This window comes from Erinaceus europaeus, chromosome 2, assembly GCF_950295315.1.
Source record: "Erinaceus europaeus chromosome 2, mEriEur2.1, whole genome shotgun sequence".
In the NCBI taxonomy this organism is placed as follows: domain Eukaryota; kingdom Metazoa; phylum Chordata; class Mammalia; order Eulipotyphla; family Erinaceidae; genus Erinaceus; species Erinaceus europaeus.
In genome coordinates, this window is record NC_080163.1 from 1,282,340 (window position 1) to 1,304,131 (window position 21,792).

Sequence of the window (21,792 nt, forward strand, 5' to 3'; positions counted from 1 at the left end):
TCTCATAAATAAATAAAATCTTTAGAAATCTGCACTTTTCAGATTAATCCTCATGTAGGACTCAGTGTGGATATGCAGCTGGTGAGAGCTGAGGACACAGGGCCCAGAGGCAGGGTGTCACCAAGGCTGTCTGCTGTGCCCTGGGGTTCGGTCCTCAACTAATGCTGCTCAGACACCTTGCAGGAACTGATGGCACATCAGGGGCCTCACCTGAGACCAGGAGCTACAGGGGGACACTGGCCTGGGACATCAGTTGGGGGAACCTCTCACTTGTGCTGTAGCACCTGTAGGTACCCCCATTGGCTGGGGTCACAGGCTGGAAGAAGAACTCAGCCCAGAACCCCTGAGCTCAGAACTCTGACCTCAGATGCTGGAGGGCTGGAGTTCCCCCTCCTTGGATAGGAGAGAGTCCCTGGGGCTCTGTGACTGACAGCGCAGGGTCACTGTCTCTCCTGGGGTCAGAAAGGGCTGGGCTGCATTGAGAGGGAGGGGTGTCAGCCAGCTGTCCTAGAGAGAGGAAAGGGTGAGGGCTGCTGCCCCCTTGCTCTGAACTCAGTCTCCAGGGCCTGTCTCTGAAGACCCTCCTCTCTGTCTCTGTCCCATCAGTCCTTCTCCTACCCCATACCTGCCTCCCTTCCCTGGGGAACCCACGCCCCTCTCCTGCCATCACCCTGGGGCTCCCCCATTGCAGAGTCATCCAGACTGAGCTGCAGGCTCCTCACCTGCCACCAGGATGTCCAAGGGCCTGCTGGGTGCCAACCACAGGGAGGAGTGGCTGTGACCCCCATAGCACTGGTACCAGCCCCCATGGGAGGTTCTCACAGAGCCCAGGGGGAAGTGAGTCTGAGAGAGCCCAGCCTGGGTCATCTGGCCGGGGCACAGAGGGAGGCTGGAGTCTCCCTCCTGAGAAAGAGCGAGTTTGTCATAGGCCACAGCAGCGCTACACTGGAGGGTAAGTATATGTCCAGTGACCATGACAGGGCCCTGCAGGCTCAGGAGGGAGAGCTTCCCAGATGCCCCTACAGAGACCAGCGGGCATTCAGGGTCGCCCACACTCTCCTGCCCTGACCCAGGACACTGCCCCACACCCTGTGTCTCACAAGGGAAACGCTCGTCCCCTTGCCCAACCTCCCTCCTGGGGCTCCCTTAAGAGCAAAGATCCCTGTAACCTGTGTGGGTCTTCAGACCATGAAGGGAGCAGGAGGGAACCCTTACCGGGGACCAGAAGCTCCAGTGGCTCACTGGGGGTTGGCCACACCTGGGGTCTGCTGCTGTAATAGCCATGGCATCTCAATGTCCCCCTGTGGTTGGGGTCACAGGACCCACAGGGAAAAGGGCCTGGACACACTGGGGTGTGGCTGTGTGTCCAGGGTCCAGGGGGATGTGTCTTCTCCTTGCTGAGTCAGAACCATCTTGTCAAACCCCTGCCCTGAGACACACTGGAGGGTCTCGATCCCTCCTCGGGTCACCACAGGGTTCAGTAGGGCTGACAGGGTAGATTTTCTAGGATCCTAGGAGAGGAGGAGGCAGCATGTGAAATGAGGTCCCCCTACTCCCCAGGGCTGGTTTTATGGGGCCCCATGAAAGTAGTGCCCCTTCCTGAGGGAGAACCTGAGCTGGGACCTGTTGTTTGCTTCACATTGTTTTGGCCTCCCTCCCACCTCTGGGAGACTGTGGTTTAGCCCCTGCTAGTTTCGTGCTACTCCCTTCTCCCCACCTCCTACCCATGTACTTCCTGAGTTCCTGCCGCAGCCGCTGGAGGAGAAGGATGCAGGACAGATCTGTGTGGTGATTAGTTTAGGAGTTCCTCTCTGCCGCTGAGGGAGAAAGACAAGAGAGCACATGTCTGCCCACTCGTGAATAAAGATTAAACTGCGTTCTCAGCTCAGCCGTGTGTCTCTGGTCATCTCTGTTACCCGCCCGTGAAGCCAGCCCAGATAAAACAACAGGGACCCCTGAGTGAGTCTCATCTGTCACCACCAGCAGCTCCAGGGGCTCACTGGGCTCTGACCAGCCAGCAGGGCTGACACAGTAACAGCGGTATCTGCCTGCATGGAGATCTAGCACATTGATGATGGAGAACTTGGCCTTGTCTCCAGGCTCCCGTGGCCTCTGTGTGTTCCAGGGTTCTGAGCTTCTGTCTTTATTGAGAGCACAGATCTGGGTCCCCAGAGTCCATTGACACCAGAGGGTCACAGAGCTCCCCCAGGGACCACAAGGCCTGGCTCAACCCAGGAGGTGGGTTTTGGGTGGGTCCTTGCAAAGAAATTAGAGGTAGGGTCACAGCACCATCCCATTCCCAGACCTCAGCTCTCAGCTCAGGACCCACCAGATTCACCCACCCAATATCCCAGATCTGCTCTCCTTATCAGGTCTGGGGTCTCCTGTCCCCAATGAGGGTCTGGTGAACCTGAGGACAGACTCACCTGCCTGCACACAGGTCCTGGGACCCAAACTCAGCCCTGGAAGAGAATACCTGTCAGAGGGGTGTCCAGAGTTCTGGGCACCAGCCTCCCACACACAGCCCCTGAGTCCTGGGGCCCTGACCCAGCAGACCTGGCTGGGGGGTCCCTCCCAAACTGGGTGTCCCCACTGGTTCATCTCACCCAGGCAGAGCAGGGCTGTGAGGGTGGGGGTCATGGAATGTCCTCCTCTGAGCCCAGAGGCCCCTCTGAGAGCAGCAGGATGGTCAGACACACAGTGAGTTCTCTCAGAGCTGGGCCTCCCTGTCACAAGGTTGTCACATCAGCACCCCAACAGGAAGGGGAAGTGCCCCCCACAGGAGCCTCACCCTCATTTGATAAGAGAGCAGCCAGCCCCAGTGCCTCTACCACAGGGTCCAATCCCATCAGCTGACCCCCAGGCCCCTGGAACCTCCCCTGGCCAGTGACCCCGGCCCCCACCATCTGTGAGGTTTCACAGGGATGCTGCCTGCAGGCTCAGATCTGCAGAATAGGCTCCAAGGTCACTGTGCTGTCAGCTCAGGTCCCTGTGGCCTGGGCACCCAGGGGAGCCAGGCAGAGAGGGAAGGAAGCAGAGCCCAGAGCATGGGCTTTCTCCCCACCACGCCCACATGGACTTCTCTGTTTGGGCAGCTGACTCCTCCTCCCTTTGTGAGCAGCCCGTGCCCTCCTGCCCCTCAGACCCTGTCTCCTGGCAGAGCTCTCCCTCCTGTGTCCCTATGCCTCCTCTGCAGGGACAGTGAGGGGCTGAGATTTAGGGTGAAGTGAGTGGCTGATTCTCAGATAAAGTTGGGTGTGGCTGCAAATCTGAGGTTTGGGTGCAGCCTCAGGGCAGGGCAGAAGGGAGGTAGGACATCACATCCAGACTGTGGGAGGGAAGAACCAGTTTAATCCAGATCTCCCACAGCCCATGTTTCCTGATTCCAACAACCTCACTGCTCTGTGTTCTCAGTGACAGTTCCTGGGACTGGGGACCCCGATGATTTTCCAGAACCTTCTGAACACGAGGCTTTGGCAGCCACACTCATGGCTCAGTGCAGGACTGTCCTCTGGTGGGGTCCCAGGGGGCACCAGGGTCAGGTAAGCAAAGGCATCCTGGGGAGAGTCCATCCAATGTCCCCGGTGGTCAGAGCCCTGAGATGCAGGGCAAGTGCACAGTCCTGGGAGTCTGTCCTCCTGCGGGACTCCTCCCAGCTGGATCCTGGGCTCTTCATGTGCTGGTGAATCGGGCTCAAAACAGCAGGACCCCGAGCACCACCAGGACCAAGGTGGCCATGGCCAAGCAGACAGTGTTCTCCACCGTGTGGTCTTGCCGGGCTAGCTTTGTACAATAGCCACTGGAACTGAGGGGGAGCAGGGGACCCCTCCTTGGACAACCAGAAGATGTTAGCAGGGATGTCAGAGTGGCACTGCAGGGTCACATCCCCTCTCCAGGGCACCCGGGGTCCCAGCAGGGCTGACAGGGTGGGCCTGCTGTTTGTGCCTGGGGGAGGTTTGTGGGGTCACAGCAGCCCCCACCTCAGAGACCCTGTCTGGGGCCCCCATCCTCCAGGGATCCTTCTGTGGCCCTCCCAGACCCCACCCCTCTGGGGTCCCTCCTCTCCTCCCCCTACTCCTTGCCCCAGCCTCCTCCCAGCACCCCTCCCTGCACCATCACCCAGGGGTAGGGAGGCACAGCACCCTGGGGGGCTCCTCACCCACCACCAGGAGGTCCAGGGGGTCACTAGGGGCTGACCACATGTGGGCCAGGCTGTGTCTCCTGAGACACCAGTACTGGCCCCCATGGGAGCTGTTCACGGGGCCCAGGGGGAAGTCAGGGCTGTGCTGCCCATCCAGCCACCATGGGCCCTAGGGACCTTCTTCCCTGGTCAGGGTGAATGTGTCGAAGCTGGCCTGGGAGCGACACTGCAGGGTCAGGCTGTCCCCAGTCAGCACCAGCTGGTCTGGCTGGGCCACCAGGGAGGGTGCCTCCAACACCCCTGGGGATAAACAGATACATGGACACTCACCTCAGGCACTAGAGACTCAGGGTCCTCACTGCTCCCCCAGGCTGCTCCTCCAACTATCCCTGAGCCACACTGGGCACATGGTTTAAGGGGTCACCCCACCATCCCTGGGCCTACTGACACATGGTTTAGGGCATCAAGGGCACCTTGAGAGACAGGACAATCAGGGCCACTCACCTGTGACCTCGAGATGCAGGGGGTACCTGGGCTCTGACCACTGCTGGGGGTAGGAGCTGGAGGAGCCGTAGCACCTGTAGGTGCCCCTGTGGGAGGCATTCACGGGGCCCAAAGGGAAGAGGACCTGGGGTCTCCCAGGGGAGAGTCGATGTTCCATGAAGAGGGGTGGGCCAGCGCCCCCCTCCTTCAGAAGGTGGAAAGTGCCCCTTGCTGTCTCTGAGCTGCAGGAGAGGGTCAGCTTCACTCCTGCCTCCACCACAGGGCTCGGGTGGGCTGAGAGGGAGGGTGGGGGAAAACTCCTGAGGGAGAAGAGGAGCTGTGTTAGGGGGCTGTCACCCCAACACCCCAGGCTGCACTGTGGGCTGAGGCCCCTGAGCCCACACTCTGCCCCTCTCCTGTGAGAAGGAGCCCCCGTGGGGAGGGTCCCAGGTTCCCTCTCACCTGTCACCACCAGGGTCAGGGGCTCACAGCACTCTGAGGAGGAGCTGGGGCTGAGGGGGCCACACTGGTACAGCCCCTCATAATGTGAGGCTACAGGCTCAAAGACGAACCCGGTCTTGTTTGAAGATTCCTGCAGGACATCATTCTCCCAGTCCACAGAGACATTCCCTTTATACAGACGGAGGCCACCAGCCTGCAGGGACTCCTCACACCACAGGGTCATCCGGCTCCCCTTGGGGACCATGGCGCCTGGCTCTTCCCAGGTGGAGGGTCTGGGGAAGAGTCAGAGCTGAGAGTCAGGGCTGCCTCTGCCTCAGTTTCCCCAGCTGTCCTCTGGCTCCTCCCAAACAGGGAACCTCCCCACAACCACTGTGCCCATCTCCCAGGGTTTCTGGGCTGAGGCTGAGGAGTGGGGGAACTCACCTGGCTGGACCTGGTCCCACAGCCCCCAACACAGCCCTGGAAGAGAGTCCCTGTGAGACCCTCACCCACCCACCCATCACACACAGCAGCTCCAGGCCTAGTCTGGGCCCTGAGCCTGGGGTCCCCTCTGGGCTGAGCACACCCCCTCCCAGAAGGCCTGCCCCCACTGAGCCCTGAGTCAGGGGTCCCTCAGGGACAGGACCTTGGAAGGAGGGGACCCCTCCTCTGTCCCCAAGCTCACCCAGGCAGAGAAGGGCAGTGAGGGTCCAGCTGGGGCTGCCTTCCATTGCCCCCAGGGTGCAGAGCTGGGGAGTCCCAGGGCCGGCAGGGCAGCACCACAGGGTGAGAAGTTCTGTGTTCATGTGACAATCAGGGTTCCTCATTCTTGTCCTCACAGGAAGGGGAAGGGCCTTTCAGGGTCCAAGTCTCTCCCTGGAGGTCCAGACTATGGACAGAGGCTCTGGGTCCTAAAAGTAGACCATTAGATCCACAGGATCACCCAGCACCTCAGGGATGTCCCGGTGTCCCTGTGAGAGGCCCTAGTCCCTGTCACTGGAACAGCAGTTACCCTGCGGAGAGGGAGCCCCTCTGTCCCAGGGGGCCACATCCTGGCCCTGCTCCCTCATGGGGCTCTAGTGCTTCCAGCTGTGTTTCTCTGGGTCAGTCCTGCTGGATGCATTGAGCTCTGGGATGTGCAGGTGTGTGGGTGTTGACCAGACAGGGAGACATCAGCACTGGTGTCTTCAAGGTTTATTCAGGGTGATCCTCTTCCTCCTCCTCCTCCTCTGTCTCTCTCTCTCAACTTCTCTAATTCACTTTCTTTCTTTGCCTTCTAAGATTCCACCAACAAACCTGATCTCATTTAATTGTTTATTTTTTATTTTTGAATTGTGATTAATAGTACATTAGAAATTATAGGATTTTAGCCAATGGACCACAAAAGGGGAGCAAGAATAGCTGTGCTTATATCTGACATGATAGACTTTAAAATAAATAAAAATTTAAAAGATAGGGATAGACATTACTTAGTGCTCAGAGGATCGGTCAATCAAGAGGACTTAGTGATTATCAATATCTATGCCCCCAAGGAGAGGCCATATACTACTACTAAACATCTACTCAAAGAGCTACAGCATCATATTATCAGCAACACAGTCAGAGTAGGGGACTTCAACACCCCACTCTCTCAACTTGACAGATCACCCAGGCAGAAAATCAGGAAAGAAACAAGGGGGCTAAATGAAGAGACAGAGAAACTAGCGCTATTGGACATTATCAGAGTAAGGATGGTGATTTTACCATTTTTGTTAACTCATGAATCCCATTTTTGTTAACTCACGAATTCCAAGAATACACCTGCCCAAAGGAAAAAATAAATGCCATGCATTTACCTGAAGCAAATTCCGATAGACTGGAGACCATGGTGTGAGCTGGCAGGCTCCAGGTGATCCAGGTGGGCTAGCACATTTGTATGTGCATGGGCACATGCCTGCACATGTCTCCCCAAAGGCTTTGTCCTTTTTATTTATTACTGACTGGATAGAGTCAAACGAAGGTTGATGGAGGAGATTGACTGGAGAGAGCAAGAGAGAGACAGCTGCAGCCCAACCTCATTGCTCATGAAACTTTTCCCCTGAAGCTGGGGACCAGGGGCTTGAACCCTAGTCTTTCTGCATTGCATGTGTGTGTTCAACTGGGTGCACAACCACCAGCCCCCTCTTCAAGGACTGTATTAGTCATTTAGTAGTTCACCTGAGCATGTGATTTTAGGATCTCATTCCCATTGAACCCACCACCAGAGTTATGTGCCCTCAACCCCCACCCAGTGACAACCTCCAAACTTCTCCCAAATCTTAGAGACACTTAACCTAGTCCTGTGTGTTTCTTCTCTGCGAGCTCAGGTGTTCCTGTTCTCTTGGTTCCACATATGAGCAAAACCACCTAATAGTGGGCTTTCACCTTGCTGACCTCACTTCAGAATCACCTCCACTGCTGTCCATTCTATATGAAGGACTCATGATTCTATTTTCTACTTGCTGGGAAGTCTCAAGGCTTGATGTAAATTAAGAACAAGGCTTGATGTAAATTAAGAACAAGGCTTGATGTAAATTAAGGACATCAAAGGGCACCAGGAAATAAGATTTTGGGGGCTTTTCACTGTCTGGTGTTAGGAGTGTGTGACAGGATGTGTTCTTCCTTTGTGATCAAAAGGTAAAGTGGATGTGTGCACTTTGAGTGAGTGAATCTTAAATCAGGCAAGCATTTGGCTGACAGCAGGGGGATATAAGTGTGAGGGGCCTGTAGGCTTTCTGTGAGCTTGAGAGTCTATCAAGGAGAAACTGAGTCTGGGAGACTTTTCCGTCGTGGCTCATCTCTATAAGGAGAGAGGCTAACAAGTGGGGTGTCTTTCCAGACCTCCATTCGAGGATGAGGGGAGCTTCCCCAAGCTCTACTAAGCTCTCAAATAGTCCCACAAGGGAGGGAGGAAGGAAAGGAGGAAGGAAGGAAGAGAGAGGGAGAGGAAGGTAAAAAGGAGGGAAAGAGGGACTATGATGCTGACTGAGAAGGTTGCACATTGCAGGCATGGTGTCAGAGAGAGGAAGGAAGCAGGGAAAGGAGGGAGGAAGAAAGGGAGGAAGAGATATGGGGGAGAGAAAAAGAGGAAGGAGGATGGAAGGAAGGAGGGGAGGTGAGAAAGTAAGGAAGAGAAAGAGGGGGAAGGAAGGAAAGATGTAAAAATGTAGGAAGGAAGGAAAGAAGGGAGGGAGGGAGGAAGGGAAGAATAAAGGAGGGGCTGTGCTGCTGAAACAGAAGTGGGCACTTTGCAGGTGTGGCTCTCAGCAGGGCTCTGCCCAGTCTCCCCACTCTGACCCCTAATGGCAGGACTCCCTTCTCTGCTCTCAGCACCTGCTCTCGGGCAGTTCCTTGTGGGCCTAAGAGCTGATTATGCCATGAGCCACAAGCCGGGGCTTCAGCACTTTACAGAAGGCAGGTAAGCAGCCTTCTGACTGGCACTCCTCACAGGAGCCTGCCACCAGAAAGGGGTTTCTGAAAAAACTTAGGCAGGTACTGGCTTGAAAGGGGGTGTCTGCATGACCAGGAGGGCTGCAGGGCTGATTCTCAGGGCTGTGCTTGGCCCTGGGTGTGGCGGTCACCACCATTCTGCTGTTTGAGGAAGATTCTGTGTCCCTCAGAGGAGCTGTTCACAGCAGGGGCAGCACTCAGTCCACCTAAGGAAACATGTGCCCTGAAAACCAGCAGGACAGGAGGTGAGCACAGGTTGGGGGCAAAATGGTACTGGGGGTGCAGCTTCAGGTCCCAGGAGAATGGAAGAGCCATCCAGGGACAGTCAGGATCAAGGGAGAAACAGAAACCAGCTGAGCTGCAGGTGCTCTGCAGGGAGCATTCCAGGACTGCTGGCTGCCAGGCCCCTGCCCTCCAGCTCTCAGCAGACTTGAGCCCAGGCCTGCTGGGCCTGAGTCTGTGCCTGTGTCCCCATCACTCAGGGGAGAAATTATTGTCACTCTGCCACTCCCCTGGTGGTGTCAGCACCCTGGGTGCTACTCTGGCTGTGCCGAGCCTCCCACAGCAGGACCCCGAGGGCCAGCAGCACCAGGGCAGCCACGCCCATCCGGATCAGGTTCTTCACCCTGTGGTCCTGGGGCTGAGGGGCTGCCACTGTGTACACAGCAGTGTGGTCTTCAAGGGGAGAGACTGGAATTTTGGACACAAAGGACAGGGAGGTCAGTGTCACCCAGGCCCTGATATCACCCAGGTTCCACTTTCCTTGACAGGATGGGACCCTTTGACCAGCCCCAGCCTCGACCCTCCTCACTGTTCCTAGAGCTGGGCTCGCTCTGTGTGGGCTTGCTCTGTGTGGGCAGAGTCAAGGAGAGATGGTGCCTGGAAGGTGACACAGTGGAGAAGGCCCTGCAGTCTCAGCGGCAGGCCCTGCATTGGGTCCCTGGCAGTGCACACACCAGTGGGCTGAGCTGCTTCTTTCTCTCTTTCTTGTTTCTCTCATTAAAAATAAATTCTACTTCCAGGAGGTATGGCCATGTAATAACTGGAATCGAACTGTCTCTCCTCCCAAAATATCAAATAAATACAAGGAGAGACCCAACTGAAGTCATAATCTATAGCTGAGGGTTCTGTGGCCTCAGGTGGGAGTTTGAATGTGGGTGGGGAAAAAAGGGGTGCAGGTAGAGGAACAGCAAAGTTGGGTCAGAGCTCTGGGCACCACAGCACTGAGCTGTGACATTTTGGCAATCTCAGTTTAAGTGCAGCAATAATGAAGGTAATTTGGAGAGCCAGCAGAAAAATAGAAAAGGACTTAAACTTCTCGACCTTAAAGGCTGTATTGAGCTTTCTGAACTTAATGCAAGGACACAACATAGACCAGAGCACTTGTGACCACTGGCAGTGCAAAACACACCCCCATCCCACCTGCCAAGGATCATACAAACAAAAGAAACCTATAGATCACAAGAGCACCACTGCTGGCCAGCAATAACCAGTACAGAGTAGCAACTGCAGCATCTCTCCACTGTCCCTGGTCAGAAACAAGTCAATCCAGGCCAGTGTGAATAGTGGATTGAATGGCACTGAGACAGGGACTTTATCACACACCATATACCATGGTTAAATCAAGAAGAAACATTGCAGAAATTAACCAGGTCAAAAGTCCAGACAGAATCTTCCTAAGTGTTTTGAGTACAGGACCCAAACACTAATTGACCTATTAGTCACAGGATTGAGAAAAGAGTTTGAAAATAACATCATCAGAAATGAGGAAATAGCACATGAGACTCTGAAAGAAAACACTATCTGGAGGTAATTGGAGAGTTGGAAGCTGAAATAGCTGAGCTAAGAGCACATCTAGCTGAACAAGTTAAGACAGTATCATAACAGTGTAACAAAATAACTGAGCTACAGAAAACAACAGAGGGGAGAGAGAAGAGATTAAGTGAGATAGGAAATAGAATTAGCAAGACTGAGGATGAATTAGAGAAAACTAAGAAAGGAAGAAATCTCAAAAAGAGATTGAGAGTTACTTAAAACTACAACAGAGACCTATGGGATTACTTCATATGAAATAATATGCACATTATTGGCTTCCCAGAGGAAGAAAGAGAGGGAGGGGAAGAAAGCATTCATCAGGACATAATAGCTGAGAACTTCTGTAGTCTAGATAACATCAAAGACATAAAGGTTCAAGAAGCTCAGAGAGTCCCAGACGGAATAAACCCAGATTTAAAGACTGTTGTATGTTTCATATTGGTTTGGCCCCCCCACCTCTGGGAGAAATTGGTTTTGCCCCTGCTAGTTTCGCGGGTGCCCTTATCCCTGCCCCCAGGACCCCTACAGAGTTCCAGAGTTCTTGGCAGGGCCACGTGAGGAGAAGGATGCAGGCGAGAGCTGTGTGGTGATTAGTTTGGGTTAGTTTATGAATCGTTGTTTGTGAATAAAGAAATACAGCTTCCCAGCCCAGCCGTGTGTCGCTGAGTCTCTGTCTCTGTCTACCGCCGCGAAGCTAGCCCGGCCTGCTGGAGCCTCCAAACCTTAACGACAAATGGCGCCCAACGTGGGGCTGACCTGCACATCTCTCAGATAAGTGAAGACAATTTGGCTACCTATGCACTATGGCCTTCTCTTCTGCTTGTGAAGAGATCTCCAAAGGCCTCTGCCCTTTCTTCACGAGACTGTCTAGCTGTTTTTGGAACATTTATCTCTGGACCACTCTGTGGTTTCTGCCCAACACCAGCCTGCAAGAGCCCAACACCAGCCCGCAGGAGCCCAACGCCAGCCCACAGGAGCCCAACGCCAGCCCGCATGAGCCGGCTTTCCGCCACATGGCGTGGGGCATTGGGCGAGCTCCCTCCACGCTGCTTGGCCCCTGGGAGCAGGGCAGCAGGCATGATGGCACATTGTGGCCGCCACCTCGGTGCACCTCGGCGCACGCCTTCTGCACGGCTGGCCTGCCCGCCCTCCTGCTATGAAGTCTGGGCAGATCCTGGACCACCCAGAGACCTCGTACTCCCTGCCGAAACTGGGCCCCCTGGCCGAGATCTCCAGCTTGGGTCTGAAGGCAGACGAGCTAGATTATGCAGAGATTCATCCAGAGATAGCTACCTACAATTCCTAAAGCTGAAGTTGCCCAAGAGGCCACCGCTGGACAACACACTCCCCAAATGTCTAAGACAGTACAGATCTGAATTCCTGTTTGAAATGACATGTCTTCGTAACAAAAGTTTCTCTCCTTGTGTATTGAAGACCATGTGTATGTGTGTGTTTAGTTTGGTAACATTAACTTTAAGGTTAAAAATGTAACTTTAAGGCTAAATTCTTACCAGAAAAAGTTCAATGAAAAAGGTTTTCAACATAATTCTCATAAAGATTAAATTAACTTACATTTAAAGTCTGAGGTAAAAATTAGTTAAAAATCAACATATTTTAACTAAGTTGGTCTAAGAAAAAAACCTGCGCACACCTAGGGTGTGTCTCCATCTTGAATGGGTGTAAAAAAAGGTTAAAAAGACGCTGTTGATATGTAAAACTCTCAAATTCCTTCTCAATTATAAATGTTAGATTGCGCTATGGTGATTCTAATGATTCTCATGCATGAGGCTTTTTTCTTTCATGCTTCTAATATTTACCCTTCCACATTCTATTGTTTAAACTTTAAACAACCTTAAAATCATACTAAAAAAGACTTCCAGTTATAGTAGAGTTATCAATTGTAATAAATTTCTAACATGCTACAAGTTTTGTTTCATAGTAAGTAAATTGCAGCTGTCAATTTCTCTACAGAAAAGTGGAATTCCGATAGCTGACATTCCCCATCGAGACAGATGTACAACAATTCACCCCCTGGCAATTCTTCGGTGGACATCTGCTTTGGGCTTCTATTGGACTCAACTGGTACACCTCTTGGACACTTTGCAGCTTCACTTTATGCTGCTGGGTTTCTCAAAGACTGACTGCAGCCATGCCTTGGGATTCTAGGCCAAATCCCCGCCCCCATGCTAGGTAATGCCCACAGAGAAAAAAAATGCCTTTCGAGGCAAGTAACGCCCCCCGGAGGCAAAAGAAGGTCCCCCTCAGGCCTTCCCTTGGCAACACACTGGTTCTTATCTTACATGTTCCTCCATGTTTGTGCCACTTTCTTTATTTAAAAATGCCTGTACGATATAGGTTTCTGTTCACCACACACCCCTGATACTGTGGTCATTTAATTAAAAAGAAAAGGGGTAATTGTTGTATGTTTCATATTGGTTTGGCCCCCCCACCTCTGGGAGAAATTGGTTTGGCCCTTGCTAGTTTTGCGGACGCCCTTCTCCCCACCCCCGGGATCCCTACAGAGTTCCAGAGTTTTTGGTGAGGCTGCATGAGGAGAAGGATGCAGGAGAGAGCTGTGTGGTGATTAGTTTGGGTTAGTTTATGAATCGTTGTTCGAAAATAAAGAAATATAGCTTCACGGGCCAGCTGTGTGTCCAGGAGTCTCTGCCTCTGTCTACTGCCGCGAAGCTAGCCCAGCCTGCTGGAGCCTCCAAACCATAACGACAAAAGACAACAAGATACCCAAAAACACCAAGACACATCATATTTAGAATGGAAAGAAATAAGGATAAAAAAGGATCTGAAGGCTGCAAGAAAAAATTAAAGAGTCACCTATAGAGGAAAACCCATAAGATTAGCAGCAGACTTCTCCACACAGACACTACAGGCCAGAAGAGAATGGCAGCATACCTATCGAGTGCTCAATGAGAAAGGCTTTCAACCAAGACTACTGTATCCTGCTAGACTGTCATTCAGACTAGATGGAGGCATAAAAACCTTTTCAGACACGCAACAACTGAAAGAATCAACTATCACCAAGCCTACCCTGCAAGAAGTTCTGAAAGTTCTCCTATAAACAATCAGATCACAGTGGTCTGGGAGGTGGTACAATGGATAAAGCACTGGCTTCTCAACCATGAGTTTCTGAATTCAATCCCCAGCAGCACATGTACCAGAGTGATGTCTCATTTTTCTCTTCCTGCCTATCTTTGTCATAAATAAATTCTTTTAAGAAAATATTAATAAAGTTTGAAAAAAAACCAGACCACAAATATGCCATATATCAGGACACTCTAAAATTTTGGAATAATTTTATGGAATTAATGGAAATAAAAATAATGGAAGGCATTAAAGTATTTTCATTCTATAATATCAATTAATGTCAATCGCCTGAATTCACCTATTTTAAGGCTTTTTATTATTTATTTTCCCTTTGGTTGCCCTTGTTTCTATTATTGTTGTAGTTATTATTGTTGTTGTTGATGTCATCACTGTTGGATAGGAAAAAGAGAAATGGAGAGAGGAGGGGAAGACAGAGAGGGGGAGAGAAAGGGAAACACCTGCAGACCTGCTTCACCGCCTGTGAAGCGACTCACCTGCAGGTGGAGAGCTGGGTGTTCAAATCAGGATTCTTATTCTGGTCTTTGCGGTTTGCACCACCTTCGCTTAACCCACTGTGCTACCGCCCAGCCTCTGTATTCACCTATTAAAAGGCATAGATTAGGAAGATGAATCAGAAAACACAACCCAATCATATGTACTCTGTAGGAATGTCACTTAAATCAACAAGACAAACACAGACTCAGCGTGAAAGGATGGAAAACTACCATACAAGACAATGGACCACAAAAAAGGAGCAGGAACAAGTATTCTGAATCTGACATGATAGGCCTTAAAGCAAGTACACATTTAGAACATAGGGGTGGACAACTACTTAAAGCTCAGATGGTCAATCAATCAAGAGGTCTAAATGATTATTAACATGCAGAGCACCCAAGGAGAGGCCATATAAATACATCAAACACCTACTGAAAAGGCTACAACAATAAATTAACAGCAACACAGTAATAGTGGGGGATGTTAACACCCTTGGATATTAGACAAGAAACTATCAAATACTTAGAGGAAAATATTGCATAACTCTTTACCATCTAAATTTTAAAGGCACCCTCAATGACATAAATCCAATTAAAAAATAAAATTAAAAAGTTGAACCATAAACACAATGCAGACTTGGACTGGGTCTGGTGTATTGCACCAAAGTAAAGGACTCTACGGTAGGGGGTTAGGCAGAAGTTGAAAAACAAGATGAGAAGGGAAAACTCTGAGCAGAACTTGGACTGGAGTTGGTGTATTGCACCAAAGTAAGATTCTGGGGTGGGGGAGGTTTCAGGTCCTGGAACGTGATGGCAGAGGAGGACCTATGGAGGTGGTATTACTGTGTAGCAATGTTAAGCATATACAAACGATTGTATGTTCCTGTGTAAACTATTAATCCCCCCATAAAGAAATTTAAAAAACTAACAAAGAAACAAACAAACAAGCAAACAAAAAATCCTGGGGTGTGGAAAGAAAGCATAATGGTTCTGCAAAAGGCTTTCATGCTTGAGGTTCTGAGGTCCCAGGCTTAATCCCTAGCACCACCATCAACCAAACTTAGAAAAATAAAATCCTTCTAAACTTCTTTATTAGAGAGACACAGATGAGGAGTTCTTGGTCCTGTCGTCTGTCCCTTGGGCAGGTTCTATAATGCCCTGCTTCTCTCAACACAGCTATCCCTGAGTGACCCTTCCTCTGCTTGAGGGGTCAGTTCCACTGGACTCTCTCAAACTTCTGTTTTGCCCTTAGACTTTGCCTCTGTGTCACTTCCACAGCAGCCCCTCCTTCACCAAGTGCTGCAAACATCTCTCTTCCCCCTGAGCTGTGAGCTCACTGGGACATCACCTGGCCTCTGCTTCCTGTGGGGACTCTGGGTCTCTCTGAAGGTCAGCTGTGAGCACTGCTCTGTGAGGTCACTCTTGGGGGCCACAGCCCAGCTGAATCCTGAGCACCAGGAGTCTGTCAGGAGCCCATGAGACTAAGAGGAGGCAGAGAGCCTGACAGGGTCAGCTGACCTGTGTGCTGGGGGAGGCCAGGGTCTCCTCCTGGGACAGAGCAAATCTGTCAGGGCCCACAGCAGAGCCACAGAGGAGGGTCAGCATCTGTCCAGGGTCCAAACAGAGCCCTACAGGCTCAGGAGTGAGGGCTTATCAGATGCCCCTGCAGTGACCAGTGGGCACTAAGGGCAGCCCACACTCTCCTTCCCTGACCCAGGCATTGTGCTACACTCTGTGTCTCTCACTGGGGTACCTGAATTCTCTCCCAGCCTCCCTCCTGGGGCTCCCCTGAAACCAATACTCCAAAAAATTTTTGGGAACCTCAGACTATGAATGGGGCAGGAGGGGACCCTCACCTGAGACCAGGAGATGCAGGGGCTTACTGGGGGGTGACCACACCTGGGGTCTGCTCCTGTAATTTCCATGGCATCTGAACATCTGCCTGTGGTTGGCGGTCACAGGGTCAACACGGAACAGGGCCTGGACCTGACCACTGGGGTGTGGCTGTGTGTCCAGGGTCCAGGGGGACTTGTCTTCTCCTTGCTGAGTCAGAACCATCCTGTCAAATCTCTGCCCTGAGGCACACTGGAGGGTCACGGTCCCTCCTGGGGTCACCACAGGGCTCGGCAGAGCTGACAGGGCTCGGCAGAGCTCGGCAGAGCTGACAGGGAGGGTTTCCTGTAGGATCCTAGGAAAGGAGGTGGCAGCATTGGAAATGGGGTTCCTGCTACTCCCCAGGGCTGGTGTGATGGGAACCCCTACAGGGCAGACCCCCTTCCTGGGGAAGAGCCTGAGCTGGGGCTCCTGAGTGAGTCTCATCTGAAACCACCACCAGCTCCAGGGGGTCACTGGGCTCTGACCAGTCAGAGGAGGTGAGATAGAGACACCTGTATATCCCTGCTTGCTGCTCTGCCATGTAGGTGACAGAGAACTTGGCCTTGTGACTGGGCGTCTGCGTGATCTCTATGTCCCAGGGTGCTGGGCTCTGCTCTTTATTCAGATGGAACTCCTGAGCCCTCAGGGTCCCCTGACACCAGAGGGTCACAGAGCTCCCCCAGGGGACCACAGTGCCTGGTTCAACCCAGAATGTCGGATTGGGAAGGGTTCCTGGAAGGAAATCAGAGGTGGGGTCACAGTACAGTTCCACCCCCAGGCCCCAGCTCTCAGGCCACTGCCCTCCCCGATGCACCCCCACTTTATGTGGGCCCAATAGAGGCCTCCCAGGGCCTCTAGTCCCCAGTCCCCGATGAGGGTCCTGAGAGCCTGGGGACAGACTCACCTGCCTGAACGCAGGTCCTGGGGCCCACACTCAGCCCTGGAAGAGAGTCCCTGTGAGAGGGGTGTTCTGAGTCCTGAGCACAAGTCTCTCCCCCCACAACCCCTGAGTCCTGGGGTCCTGACCCAGCAGGCCTAGATGTGGGGTCTCTCCCAGACTGGGGTGTCCCCTCTGGTCATCTCACCAAGGCATAGCAAGGTTGTGAGGATGGGGGTCATGATGTGTCCTCCTCTGGGCCCAGTGGCCCCTCTGAGAGCAGCAGAATGGACAGACACACAGTGTTCTCTCAGGGCTGGGCCTCCCTGTCACAAGGTTGTCACGTCAGCACCCCCACAGTAAGGGGGAACTGCCCCCCACAGGAGGCTCAGTCTCATTTACTAAGAGAGCAGCCAGCCCAGTGCCTTCCTGAGGGGACCTTGATGAGCAGGGACCAGACCATGTCCTATCAGGACTCTCCCAAAGGGTCCATTCTCATAAGATGATCCCGCACACTCTGGACTCATGGGCAATGCCAGGTGTGAGGGGACTCAGGGCTGTTGTCTGTAGGCTCAGATCTGCAGACTTGATTCCCAGGTCACTGTGCTGTCAGCTCAGGTCTCTGTGGTCTGGGCACCCAGGGGAACCAGGCAGAGAGGGAAGGAATCAGAGCCCAGAGTGTGGGCTTTCTCCCTACCACGCCCGCATGGACTTCTCTGTTTTGGACAGCAGTCTCCTCCTCCCTCTCTGAGCATCCTGGGCCATACTGCTCCTCAGGCTCCGTCTCCTGGCAGAGCTTCCTTCTGTCATGTGGGAGGTAAGCACCTGTTTAATCCAGATCTCCCACAGCCCATGTTTCCCGATAAAATCAGCCTCACTGCTCCGTGTTCTCAGTGACAGTTCCCAGGACTTGGGACCCAAATGATCTTCCAGAAACGTCTGAACATGAGGTTTTTGCAACCATCCTCAGGGCTCAGTGCAGGACTGTCCTGTGGTGGGGTCCTGGGGGCCTCCAGGGTCAGGGAAGCTGAGGCAACCTGGGGAGAGTCCATCCAAAGTCCCTGGGTGTTCAGAACCCTGAGGTGCAGAGCAAGTGCACAGTCCTCGGTGTCTTCCTCCCCTGGGCCTCCCACAGCTGAGTCTTGGGTTCTTCATGGGCTGGTGAGTCAGGCCTGGAATAGAAGCACCTGGAGCACCACCACTCTGTTCTGCTGAGGTGTGTTCACATGGCGGGTCTCAGGTTCTTCTCAGGTCTGAAGATGGTGAGCAGCACGTGTCTACTTTTATCCAGAGCAAGCAGGGTGCCAGAGTGCGCAGGTATGGATGGAAGCAGGAGGGAGGCAGAGGCAGGCAGAGGAGAGGCCTCTGAGAGCTGCCGCCTCACCTGGACTCTCAGCTCAATTGCAGGGGGCACAGGCCGATCTCTGCACTCGTGTGGGTTCACAACCCCTTGTGGACATGCTGCAGAAGGCTCCTGAGGATGGGGCATCAGTCCCCATGGAGTCTCAGATCAAGATGTAGAGCCACAGAGTTGAAGGGTTCCCAGGTGGTGAGATGCCCCCCGGCTCCCTGCTGCCACCAGGGGATGGCTGGACTCTCCTTCCAGCCCTGTGACTCCCTTGCTGCCCTCCACCAGGCGCCAGGGACTGGAGACTCGCCAGTGCCCTGTGGTTTGCTCTCATTGGCCAGAGGTATCCAGCTTCACCCACTGAGGGCAGTGCTCCTTGTTCCCATTGGCCTGCCTTCGAGAGGACATACCAGAGGGGCCTCCCCACATGCACACTGGATAAGGTCTGTAAGGTCTGCCTCCAAACTCCCTTGCTGATTGGCCTGTGACTGTAAACATCCCTTAAAAGGCCATATCTCGGCTTACATTCGTTGGTCTGCTTCTAAATTCTGCTTCTAAGACTGTCAAGATAGACTGAGGGTGCTTCTTCCTTAGCAAGTGCTCTCTGGGTTAGAGAGAACTCAACTGGAGCCAACCTTGGATGCTGCGTGGGAGAGGGATCAGGAACTTGTGCTGAGCTAGCATCGCAGGAGAGAGACTCTGCGACTCTTGGAGCTGGAAGGCAATCCCAAGTGTGTTCACTTGAGAAGAGCAGCTGTATTTATACTCTCCAAGTAGGGTGGTGCCCCGACCAGCAGAGCGGTGAGCAGGGGCTAGGAACCCAAAAAGACCTGGAATGAAAGGGACACGAGACACGAAGAATGACAGCAAGACAGGTTTCTGATCAAGCTGAAAAATTTTATTGTGTTCACAGGCATTATAAGGCTTTGGGGAAGGAGAGGGAATGCTGGAGGAGGGGGAGGGGGAGCAATCTTCAAAGCAGAATGTTCCTTGCAACAAATGGTGGAAACCAAACTGTGTGTTGACTCACTTGTGTTGACTCACTTGATTACTGATAAATGGTTTACCTGAGGGGAAATGGCCTGCCCAGGGGGGAATTAACACTTGTCTTGAGGGGTTCCATTGTCTCAAAGCTTATCATCTATCAATCAGAGAAATGGCTCCTGGCATATCCTCCCTTTGTTATAATTTAAATTGAGGCGGCAATTGGGGGGTGAGGGCGGAGACCCTAACAGCAGGTTTGGTGGACATAACCAGAGGAGGGAAGTATTGACCCGATTCCTCCTGCTGGGTGAGTGCAAAACCAATCTTCCAGCATCTTATAAGGCTCTCGGTGTCTTTTTGGGGAGGGGAGGCAGAGCCACAGTTTCTAGGGAAACAATTTTTGTTGCTGACACCAACCTCCATGGAAATCAGGTTTGCTTCACGGGGGACTCAGAGGCGGACGATAGGGTCCTCCCCCTGCAGTGCTTTGCCTTGCACCCCTTACTGGTGTCCTTGCCCTGCCAAGGTTGGATGTCTCGATGCATAATTCTGAGTTTTATGCCATCCAAAAAGGGGGTCTGTCATCCTCAGGTTCAGCCAAGCCTCTGTCAGCCAAATCAAGTCTGTGATAATGTATTTGCAAAGGTTTTGATGCCAAGGAGTCAATCTGCCATTTTATAAAATCAGTAATCTTATTAAAAATAAAGGGTCTTAAGGTAATCATTAACAAAAGACTAATAAGGGTCCCATAAGGGGCTCTGTAGTGACTCAAGACTATTTGTGGTGGAGTCTATAACCTGTTGTAATTTGTCAGAAAATTCATGGGAGGAATATGTAGAGTGTCCTAGCATGCCACCAGCAAGTCTAAGGGAAGCAGTCAGTGGATGTGATGTCCAGGGGAAGAAACACAGCATGTCTGGTCTTCTTGTCAGCGCCAACTGATGAAATTTTTCTTCTTCATAGAGGGTCATCTGTGGAACAAGCAAAATTAGGAGGCAAGGACCAGGTAGAGAAGAATTGACATGAAAATATAGGATGGTGTTTACCAAAACACAGAGGAGGTACATACACATTAGAAGTTAAGGTGAGGTTCCTTGAACATCGAGGAATATTTTGAGAAAAGTGAGCAGTCAATAAGCATGCAAAGATGAAGTCAGCAGTGTTAGGTCAGCAGAAAGAGAAGACTTGGATAGTCTGGTGAGGTTAGCTGGAGTATCTACTGCCATGGTGTCCTTTGTGGTAAGGACTTGCCAACAGGGACTCTGTGGATTTTGCAAGAGCAATAATGTCATCCACCATAATAAAAGGAAAACAAACATGGACATCCAGTGTTGAAAAAAGAGAAAAAGAATATGAGAAAAAAAGAGAAAAAGATGACCAGAGGGTTCTGGACCCCAGTACCACTGGGACCTGAAACATTTGTCACCAGGAATCTTTGTTTTTATAACATAATTGAAAAGGCAGCGAATCTGGAAACACCAGAGGAAGTGAGGCACTATTTCACTAATATGAGGAAATGGGAGAAACTGACGATCCTTCCTAGCCGACTGAATCCACATGGATCCCAGTCACTTTCAAAGCCAGCAACAAGCAGCTCCTGCCAGCTTTCAACCTGACGCTGTTGACTGGCTACGGCAGAAGGTCAAACGCTAGAAGAAGAAGAAGAAGAAGAAGAAGAAGAAGAAGAAGAAGAAGAAGAAGAAGAAGAAGAAGAAGAAGGAGAAGGAGAAGAAGGAAGGAAGGACACTGGCAAGCAGTAATAAGTGTAAGTGTGAGCTAGAAAGGAAGTGAACACAGGACCATAGGAAAAAAATAGGGGTAAAATATATATAGTCAACCCATATCTGTGACCTTGGGAAAACTGTTGAAATGTCCACTGGAAGGGGGATGGGGACAGAGAACTCAGATGGTGGGAACAGTCTGGAATTATATCCCTATTATAATTTGGTAAATCACTAATGAAAAATAAATAATAATAAAAAAGAAACATGGGCAAGCAACTCAAACTTTCCTTTCAAAAGGCTATTATTAGTAAAGTATGCAAACAGACTTTCATGCCTGAGGCTCCAAAGTCGCAGGTTCAGTACCCCCGCCCCACCACAAGACAGAGCTGAGCAGTGCTCTGGCAAAAAAAAAAAAAGAAAAGAAAAATCACTTTGTCAGATAATAGTTTTCATGTGTTTGCTTCAACTGGGTGCCTTTATATTTTTAAAGATTTATTTTTTTTCATGAACTACAAATAGACAGGTCAGAACATCACTCTGGCAATGATATCAAATTCAGGACTTCATACCTGTATGCCCAAAGCTCTACCACTATGCTGTATAGCATAGCATAGCATAGCATAGCATAATATAGTATAATATTTTCAAACTGCAACCAGATGACAGCTCATCAATCCCCCTGGGGGGTCTTGCTTTGCCAGTCACATCTGCATTAATTCCTCAGGTGTAGAAATGTCTGCAGTCGCTCACTTCCACTCTCATATTTTGAAATGTAACTTAATTTAAAAAAAGTTATGTGAAGGAAGCCAGAGAGAATAAGTGTGAAAGACACCAAAGTCCTGCTCCATCATCCATGGAATTCCACCTGTTTCTGTCCCTGGTGGTTTTATGTGGTGCTGGGGATCAAATCGAGGCTCTTATGCATGTAACATATGCACTCTGTCAGTTGAGTCATTTCCCAGTCCTCCATCCTCTTTAATAAACAAAATATTTTGGGACTGGGTGGTGGTGCACCTGTTTGAATGCACATGTTAGTGTGG

At 51.5% G+C, this 21,792-nt stretch overlaps 2 protein-coding genes across 2 annotated transcripts in view; both read right to left on the bottom strand.

Moving 5' to 3' along the window:
* LOC132533104 (leukocyte immunoglobulin-like receptor subfamily A member 6) overlaps positions 1-2,814 on the bottom strand; it is a 36,887-nt gene extending 34,073 nt beyond the window's left edge. Inside the window, exons 1-2 of the mRNA XM_060173017.1 lie at positions 2,607-2,814; positions 2,427-2,462 (exon numbers count right to left, since the gene is read on the bottom strand). Of these exons, the coding sequence (XP_060029000.1) occupies positions 2,427-2,462; positions 2,607-2,640 (70 nt within the window). The 5' untranslated portion in view covers positions 2,641-2,814. The remainder of the gene's footprint in view (positions 1-2,426; positions 2,463-2,606) is intronic.
* LOC103128202 (leukocyte immunoglobulin-like receptor subfamily A member 6) overlaps positions 1-21,792 on the bottom strand; it is a 180,698-nt gene that overhangs the window by 108,836 nt on the left and 50,070 nt on the right. The gene's annotated exons all lie outside the window — the stretch shown is intronic.